The sequence below is a fragment of the Rhodnius prolixus genome, unplaced genomic scaffold, assembly GCF_049639745.1.
Source record: "Rhodnius prolixus isolate KJV_2025 unplaced genomic scaffold, Rpr scaffold_5, whole genome shotgun sequence".
NCBI lineage: Eukaryota > Metazoa > Arthropoda > Insecta > Hemiptera > Reduviidae > Rhodnius > Rhodnius prolixus.
This window is the reverse complement of record NW_027411624.1, coordinates 11,770,851-11,780,369: the sequence shown is the minus strand read 5'-3', so window position 1 is coordinate 11,780,369 and position 9,519 is coordinate 11,770,851. Positions and strand designations below refer to the sequence as shown.

The 9,519-nt window shown below is 29.7% G+C and overlaps 2 protein-coding genes across 4 annotated transcripts in view; one reads left to right on the top strand and one right to left on the bottom strand.

The window, feature by feature from the left end:
• Window positions 1-19: 19 nt before the first annotated feature.
• LOC141457820 (zinc finger protein 706-like) lies at window positions 20-3,530 on the top strand. 2 transcript variants are annotated; one of them, XM_074135104.1, is made up of 3 exons: window positions 20-162; window positions 326-500; window positions 2,435-3,530. In XM_074135104.1, the coding sequence occupies exons 2-3, from the start codon at window positions 357-359 to the stop codon at window positions 2,531-2,533; spliced, it is 243 nt and encodes an 80-aa protein (XP_073991205.1). In that variant the 5' UTR covers window positions 20-162; window positions 326-356; the 3' UTR covers window positions 2,534-3,530. The 2 variants fall into 2 exon arrangements, with proteins under 2 accessions (XP_073991205.1, XP_073991204.1); XM_074135103.1 differs by having other exon boundaries at window positions 22-162; window positions 321-500.
• A 273-nt stretch (window positions 3,531-3,803) lies between these two features.
• The window catches only part of Cda5 (Chitin deacetylase-like 5), a 192,760-nt gene continuing 187,044 nt past the window's right edge, over window positions 3,804-9,519 (bottom strand). For both annotated transcript variants that reach the window (XM_074135087.1, XM_074135088.1), the window contains exons 12-19: window positions 9,362-9,448; window positions 8,816-8,922; window positions 7,620-7,845; window positions 7,080-7,209; window positions 6,318-6,480; window positions 6,061-6,205; window positions 5,338-5,536; window positions 3,804-4,798 (exon numbers count right to left, since the gene is read on the bottom strand). In XM_074135087.1, the coding sequence (XP_073991188.1) occupies window positions 4,634-4,798; window positions 5,338-5,536; window positions 6,061-6,205; window positions 6,318-6,480; window positions 7,080-7,209; window positions 7,620-7,845; window positions 8,816-8,922; window positions 9,362-9,448 (1,222 nt within the window). In that variant the 3' untranslated portion in view covers window positions 3,804-4,633. The remainder of the gene's footprint in view (window positions 4,799-5,337; window positions 5,537-6,060; window positions 6,206-6,317; window positions 6,481-7,079; window positions 7,210-7,619; window positions 7,846-8,815; window positions 8,923-9,361; window positions 9,449-9,519) is intronic.

Genomic DNA, 9,519 nt, shown 5'->3' with positions numbered 1-9,519 from the left:
AAAACAGCTGTTTATGAATAGGCCGCCATATTTTAAGTACTTCCATCATTATTCCTGTGTTGTTTAAAACACAATTGACAGAGAATATTCGATAAATTATTGGTTGTTAAATAAAACTATTCCTGTGGTATACATTAATTAGGATATAAAGAAATTTTCTAGGTAAGTTTTATCATATGGAGGCGCGTATTTCAGAGCACTAATGATCCGGTCGGTGTGAAAGCAAGCAGCGTGAAAGTCAGCAATCGTGTGTTGGCCTCTGTGCCATTCACCGTTGGTGTAGTTCTGAAACAATTTTTTTAAATTTTTTTTATTTCAAGTGTAGATTTCTAAGCCATTAAACATAAAAATTTAAAATGGCAAGAGGGCAGCAGAAAATTCAATCACAAGCGAAAGCCGCAGAAAGAGCTGCTAAACAGAAAAAACAGCAGGGACATAACGCTAATTCGCAGAAGAAAGCTGCACAAAAGGCTCTAGTTTTCGCTTGTGCCGTTTGCAAGGTAAATTGTTAAAATTATTATTTAATTTTAAAGATATTTATTAAATTGACTTTACAGTAACCATTTTAAGTTATAACGTTTTCATATTTCTAATGGTAATTGCATCCCATTCGAGTATTTTAACCACATTGTAATTTGATATTCCATTTAATTGCAATGTTCCAATAAAGTATCGCGATATTCCAAATGTCACAATGAGCCATTCATTGATATTTAAATATTAATTCGAACAAAAAGTTCTCTGATTTCTGGGTGTTACCATTAATTTTAAAAGTGAATGCGAAAATTAATCCATTCATTATCCATTTTATCACTATTTCATTTTCCTGATCCACGCTCCATTACCCTCTCATACGCAAAAACTTAAAAACTATTATCTATATCTATTAGTCGTAAGTTCACTAATGAGGGAAGTATTCGTTAACTACTGATAACAGAAAATCCGGAAAGATATTTTAGTTTACCTGCACAGAAATTAGAGAAATACATTAATTCGCTTGTATTTTAAAAATTGAAAAAGTTATTGTCTGATTAAAAACATATGTTGAACAAGTTTTGTTTAAATTGTTTTTTCTCTTTCTCTTTTTATTCAAGTGTAAGAAATCCCCCACTTAAATTTACTCATCTTCAACCATATGATCCCCTCGGCACTTTTTCTGATTCTGTACACTTCAATCAGCCTAGAGGTTTTTGATAGTGTTTTGTTTTTAACAATATTACTTAACGATTTGGTAGCTATTTTTATTTACTCTTACCCTTCGGACCAGTGAAAGTAGTGCAATCGTGACAAATTTTCCAGATAGAGTTTAACTTTGTATGAGTGAAGATGTATGCTAGCACAAAAACGAGATAATGCAGGGAGTTCATTTTGTTCGTTTAAGTGTTCCATTCGATTTTCATTTTACTAAGTAAATAATTTTTTATACGTTCTTGTGCAAAAAAAGAAAAAAAAAATCAGCATCCTATATGCAGAGGCAAATCTCTTTCTCCTGCTATTTTCCAAAGATTTAACGCCCAGGAATTTCGCCGAGAAAAAAAGTAACTTTAGATTGCTCGGGCCAAATAAGCAAAATAAAAAGTCGTGTCGAATGATAAGTGGAGAAACATTTCTTTATTCATTCGTGCTATTTCCTCACTTAAATTTCATTAACCTTGCGAAGGACGTAGCTTTAAGAAACGATCTTGAACTAGTAGTTCGTATTTCTCTGTCTCCTGATTCGTGCTTCCTTTATTTTGGGTGAAGAAATGTAAATAGGGAAGTTTCCAGTCCCATTTTCTCCCCTATCTCCGTAAGTGAGATAAGAAGGGAGCTGGTTCTTCAAAGAGGATAAAAAAGTAATGGGTCCTTCTTTGTGCTGAATTAATCTCAATGAGACAGTAATTCTTTCAGTGCATTGTTATAAATTATGGCTACCGATGTATTTTGAGAAGGTGGAAAAGGGTCTTTCTTTATTAAAATAATATTTGGTATTCAAACTTCTGCTGTTAATTTTCTTGAAAATTTGTTGAGTCCAATTTTTCTCTTTACTCAGAAATTTAATATATCCGACAATTCCTCTCCTTACCTGTCACCTACTTTTCTAGAATCACTTAATAAAATAAATACTTGAAAGGTGCCGCCGAATCTCGTCTAGGATGTGTCCAGATTTTCTCAACGAATTGCAGTTTTCAAGATATTCATATTCACTTACACTTTTGCTTTGAGGTTACCCACCAGAAAATATTCACCTCTTTGAATACGAATAATTAAATGATTAGGATACAATGTGGGTCTCCATAGAGGTGAAGTACCAACAGATATTTTTAGAAGGGTCTTTATGTAACCCGATACCTCAGATGACTAATATATTCTCATTTTTTCAATGTTCTTAATCAAGCGGTTTTAAGTGTTTATTTAGAAACAATTGTTTAAATTATTTTCTTTTTTGTTGCAGGCGCAAATGCCAGATCCAAAAACGTATAAACAACATTTTGAAAATAAACATCCAAAAAATCCAATGCCCAAGGAACTTGAAAATGAAATTGCTGAATGACTCTTAAAAATCGCCTATTTTTCCGTTCCATTTTTTTGGCAATATAATGATATATTCCTTAATAGCATTTCCTCTGCAGATGTTTTTAAAAGAGCAAATTTATGACCTTAACATTTTATTTTTTCTATTTTTTTTATAAATATAAAAAAATAGATTTTTTTTTTATGTAATATTGTTTTTGAATTACGTTTTATTTTTTGTTCGTTTGAAGAAACTATGTAATTCATTGTTCAATTAAAGTGTACAATGAATTTATAAGGATGTGTTCATTCCAGTTACTAAGAAAAAAAAAAAAAAATCATAAGAAAAGTGTTGCGTTGATTCTCTTTCATTAGCAGTACGTTTTTTGTTTTAATTCTATTTTCTTGAATAGAATTATTATTTTTATTATTACAATTTGTTGGTTCTTTTATTTATTGAATGCACATCAAATTTTTTGAAACTTTTATAAGTCATATATTTTCGCGCACATAAAGAGTAATCCATTAAAAACCTTCCAGAAAAAATTCCTGATCTGGTATTTTGCATATTTTGTACTTTAGAAAATGTTAATTACGTTTGTTTATAATTTTTTCAATTGTAATTTAGTAAAAATAAATAAATCAATCAATTTTCCAACATAATTGTAAAAGTTCGGATTTTTTTTTATCAATGAGACAATTGTGAAAACTTACGAGGTTGTTGACAAAAGTTGTGCATTCCCATTTTGAAATACCCGTTTCTATTTTTTTTTTTTGCTATCATTTTCTTTGTTTAAATTGAGATAGATTTTTTTTATAAATATATTTAATTTCAGTGATTATGAATCTACGAGTAGTTTTTAGGGAATTTTCAGAATTTATCATCATCTTACACTTTTTAATACTTGATATATATAAATCTAGATTTTTATGGCCTAATTAATTCATTTTGAACAGATCCAGTAAATACCATGCAGTATTGTAAATATCCTTAACATATATTAATTACTGTATAAATAAATATGTACTATAAATAATTATTGCTTCTTTATTATGACCTTTTTTTTTCGTTAGTGTGAAGACCGATTTGACAGACATTTAGGTAAGTAGATTAATGATGTATTTTACCCTATTGACATATTAATTGAAATTGATTAAAATAATTAATTAATATCAATAAATATTCTGATCCTTTATACTGTTGAGTCTCAAAGAGGAATTCGCCTAAGGGGAGATTCTGCCTTTTAAGACAAATAAAAAGTAAGTTTAGTTAAAAATTAGTTTGGTTAAAACCTTTAAATAAGCATACATTGAGTGTTGTATGTATTTATTGACAATATTAAATTAAATTTTCAACGTAATTACATTGAAAGATGAAATTTAGAATTAAGACAATACTTTATTACTCCAAATATAATTAAACGTTTTCTCAGGTTTCTTTACAAACATGGCCACAATAAAAGAATTAAGTATGTATGAAATTAAAATACACAATATACAATTAATAAATTAAAAAAAATCACACACGTTTCTCTTGATTGAAAGAAAATTTAATATTCTATCTTTTAGAAGAGCGCGGGGACAATTTTTTCTTACCAAAAACCCCTTCCTCCTATCAAAAATAGATCACAGTAAAATTTATGGAGGATTTCATGGCCTTTACTCAAGTATGGTAAATAAAAAATATTAATTCTACTTAAAGTAATAATAAAATAAAAAATACAATAATAAGATTATTGCCTTGATCATGTGGCTAGTCCTTCAATTCTATGCATTTTCAAAAAAAATTGGTAAGTTTGCAGAAAATGGAGAAGTAACCACATCGGCAGTAAGGTAGACACTTAAACGTTTGAAACGGACATTATAGTAGTACATGCTATCCTAGACAATTTTTAATATAATGATCACAGTTCAAACGTCTCTTACATACAAAATTGGGGTTAACCCCTTTGTGCTATCTTAATTTTTTTTTTCTTAATCAATTTTTTCTTGCCATTTTAAGAACAATTTCACATGAATTTTCAAAAAAAATTAAAGTAAAAATAGGAAAACAAATTAGAACCGGAATAAATAATTTAGTGCGAGACGAGGCAGCTGTCAAAAATTTTAAAGGTAGATTTTTAACTTCGTAGACTGTTTGTTACTCATTTATAATTTCATTGTCGACCCTGCTATTTCTAACACCAGATTTTCCTGTCCACGGGTATACATCGGGGCAAGGTTGGCATGTTCTCATATATCTTACTCCAGATTTGTGCCATAGGTTACAAACTTTTGGATTGTTGCATTTCTTCGGCCTCTCGTTCTGAAAATTAAAAAAAATATATATAAAGAGTAATAAAGTTATGAAGAGTACATATTCAAGTTTACGCAAAAAAGTGTAACGAATTTTTATCCAATAAGTGCGTTTGAGAAAAAGTAAAGAACAAATGTTCTTTATATCAGACAAATTCTTAGCTATTATCATATCTTTTTTGAGTTTATTTCAGTCATTACATACTTGTGAAATAAAAGTTTATTCTGCAATGCTTAATTTTTATAAGAGATTCAAAAAAATAGACCTTAAGATTTTATGTCTAGGAAGTCATTAAAAAAATACTATCTACCAAGGCATACAAGCAATAAGTTTGTTTACTTATATTTGTTTAAAAGTTTATAATTTATTGCAGCAAAAAGATAATGTAATTGTTAAAATACAAGAAGTACGTAGAATCGAATAAAATCAGAGATCAAATTTAACTGAAACAAACGCTATTCGGTTTTTTATTTATAAATCAATTAATTCTTCGGAGGAAGTAATAATATACTTAAAACAAAGAAAGGTAACAAAAAAATTGTACTCACTTGATAATTACACTGGAATGGTGCGAAATTATTAAGCCTTGAAATGGGTGTTGGGTCACGGATCCATTGAATTGCTTGCCAGTTTGTTACGAGCCAAACTTCAGGCATTTTATTAATTGTATCCAGAAAAGCGATAAACCCTTCCTTATGGTGAGGCTGTGTAAACCAAGCAGCATGGTAGAACAAACCAAATGGTGATCTAGAAGAAGAAATAATTTATTGCGATTAATTGTGTAAATAGTAAAAATTATTTCTAATTTAGAAATAATAATAAGCCAATAAATGGCAAAACAAGGCATTTTTTAACTTTAACAGAGACAACATTTTTCTTTAATATACTGTTACACTGTGTATTAAACTGAACTTTGTAATCTGTAATTATCACATAATCTTGAAACGGTACTTAAAATAATTATACTTAAAAAAAGAATTCTCGAAGGCATTGCTAAACTGATGAAAAAAACGATACAGATAAGAATTATGGCTTGAAAATAAAACGTTTAAGACTATTATTGAAGTAATGAAGTTTCAAATCCGCTAAAAAAATGTCAGAAATGTGTTAAATAACATATCTCCGATCACCCACATACTTTAGTAATATTTTTTCAATGAGATTGATGAAAAAGGTTTAGGTTGAGAATAGTTGATTTGAAGTACAAACAGTTTTTCCATTAAAACTTTATTATTTATACATACCGGCAGAAAAATTATAGGTTTTCTTACCTATTGGTTGTAAAGTGCCTCTCAAAGTTTTTGATTAACATTTTGTATACTCCTTCTGAAGTTGGAGGATTAGAACAGGCATCTCCCATTGAGCATCTTCCGCCATTTAAATCTTGCCACATTACCATAGGCATTTCCCAGACACCTGCCAAAAGATAATTACAAAATTAATTTTTATCTAGAGAATCATATTCTATGACTTAGACGAGAATTTGTGAGTCAGTCTTCAGCTTATTAAATATATTTAAAATATTTACCTGGATAAGATCTAGTCGGACATGGAGGTATCATACAATCATGAAATAGTTTATAGTCAAGAGTGTAGGGCCACGATGGCGGGCGATTTTCATAAACAGGCATTGAAGAATCGTAAGTGAAATTTGAATCATACAACATCTTAAACATTTTATTTCCCCCAATCTGAAAAAAAAGAGGAAGTATGATACCATGTCAGGTATTTTGGAATGGAAGTATATTTTTTTTTAATGAAACATTTACTGTTGATGGTAGCCTACCCAAAAGCTCTTAAACATATGTAGGTGGGGTCCCAAAGGAGTGCGAAAGCATGCAGGATTCAGAATTTTTTTATAAAAATGTTAGCATATCTACGGCAGTGGATATCAAGATAGGTATTAGATTTACCGAGTTTGGGATCGTTGCTCATTATGTCTGTACTGAATTACACTAATTTAAATGGCACGGTCATGTAACGAACGTAGAAGACAGAAGACCGAGAAAGAAAATGAAAGTGGAGCATAGAAGGAAGCATATCGCGAGAAATCGGATAGTTTTTCTAGAGAGGCATTTTAAAAAATAAGCACCGAGATGTGCTAATGAGAGTAAACTGATGATAAAAAGAAAAGCAACTGAAATTTTAATTTTCTATTTTTTAAGGCGTCCAACATCTTAAGTATGCGGAGCTTTTTTTCAGTGCACTGCCGGCCATCGGACAGTGAAAATAAATATTTAAAATTTTAAATGTTTTTTTATTTTAAGTTAAACTATAGAATAATGCTTACAGCAAGGAAAGGGGCTCTCATTCCTCTAACGTCTTCCATACGAACTCCACCATAAGCTGCAATAATCTCTCTTTGTCCAGCAATTTCCCTAGTCCATTTCCTCTGGGTGAATTGTTCTCCAAAACTGTGTCTAATTACATAAGTATTAAGTGACAAACACAATAGATAAAAATAAATAGGAAAAGAAGTAGAAAAAATTATTTTTATAATTCAGTACCTCGCAGGTACACAACACTAAGTTCATTTTTTCAAAATTAATTTTTTTAATGTTTCTAATACAATATTTCTTTTTTTATTACCCAACCATCACTTATGGTGCATCTATGTTACTTATTATCGACCAAAGATTTAAGCAAAATAACTCCCGTGTGCTTATAGGTAAGAAAAAACCTCGAAAAAACTCTTTCAGTTGCTCTCTTGTAAAAAATTTAAAATTGGACATAGTGTTGTGTACCTCCGGGGTACTGAATTATTTTCAATTATTTCAAAGAAACTAAGATGGACAAAATATTTCTTATTTGAATAACATCAATTTCTTACGACACAGAATGTGAGGCTATTTCATGGCCAGCTGAGTAGAGATTTTGAACCTGGCTATAATCCGTCCACTCGTGGGATACATAAAATGTAGCAGATATTGGACATCCATTAGGATTTGTTCGTCCTTTTTCAAAAAGATCAGCATAGAGACCTTTGTTTAAATCATTGACAGAGTCATCGAATGTCAACAGAACAATCTGAGGTGTTTCTTCGAGTCTAAGATCACCTAAAAATTAAAAAAGAAAAGAAAAGTTGTTCTCATCATTAACGCGTATTAATATTTAAGAAAACAGCATCTTTCTTATTCTAGCATAAAAGTATAACAAACTCAATTATCTGCAATTTCTGTATACTGTAAGTAATACAGCCTTTATAGAAGCTTTTCGGACGTGTATACATATTTGTAATTATGTTTTTCAACTGGAAAATGATTAGAAAGTGTGACACTCTTTTGCAAGAAATTTTCAAGACTAACACGTCACAAGATTAATCCAGATGCGCGTATTACTTGCGTTTTATTTTTTCAGAAACATTTGCTTGAGATAATTACAAAGCAAAAACAAAAAAAATTAATAATTTCTCAATAATTTAATAATTTATGAGAAGTCAAAGGAATTATATTACTACTGCTTTAATTCATGATGTTAATTAGACTAAAAAATAAATTGTTCCTTGTATAAACACACAAATCAATGAAAAGGAGCTTTAAACCAAGGCACTCTCGGGTCAGATATTTCTTTGGCTAACAAGTGAAATGTCGAAGTTACAAAGAACACTAAATTAAGTGTTTTCTTTATGGACACTAATGCTTTTATGGCAAAAAGGCAAAGAGTCAGCTAGAGTTGCTCTTGGTTTGTGTCTTGCTTCACTGAAAAATTCTGCCTAAAAGCTGCACTAGCACAGTTAAACGACAATAAATACTAGAATTATTGGTTACATAAATCAGGTCAGAAAAAGACGATTAACAGGCCTATTCCAATAAAAAAAATGCTTAAAATGATACTTCACAAATAATTTCTTTCACAAATGTTTAAACACTGAAAGTTTTGTGCAATTACTTTTTATATCGGTTTATAACTTGTTCATATTTTGGAAAGAAAATTGAAAACTGAAAATTGTTTTTTATTAAAAAGAAACCTCTCATTGGGTTCTAACTTAATATATTCAACCAACCCATTATTAGTATTAAATTTTACCTGGAATATCTTTTCCACCACAGCTACAATCAGGAAGTAAACAAACATCTTTTCTACATTTTGCCGCTGTTTTGTCGACTTGAGGAGTTGGGTAAACATTTTCAGACCTGTAGATAAAAATTTAGACTGTAAATAATTTTTATATCATTTCACGCATGTACTTTAGTTAAGATTTATTAGCGAGGGGATCGTGAACGATTGAATTAATCTGAAAGACCATATTATTAAGAAGTGGACCAAGTAGTAACAATAAAAAAAGCTTGGTTACCACCAAGTACACGTTCTATCATTGAGAAAAACTTCATGAACAAAAGTAATCTTTTAAATTTAAAGAAATTCTATTTTATTTATAATAATTATTTATCAATATTACTTTTTTTAAATATATATGTATACTATGATCATTTCTCTACTTATTAATTAATATTTGAAGGTTTAATTTCTCTAATATATATTTTTTTCTTCATTGCTCAGTAAATGGTTTAAATCTCTAGAGGTGACTAGAGTTATAAAAAGTACTATCAAAAGATGGAAAGATTTGTTTACCTTCTTGGTGGGTACTTATAGATGTCTATGAATTCTGCTGCTTTCCCAACTACTGTTGTCGAAGGTTTAAGGGTAGGCCTGTTTCGTCTATAAAATTATAATTTCTTCGCTTGTATTTTTTTTTTTTTTTTAAAAAAGAAGAAAGTCTTTCAATTAAA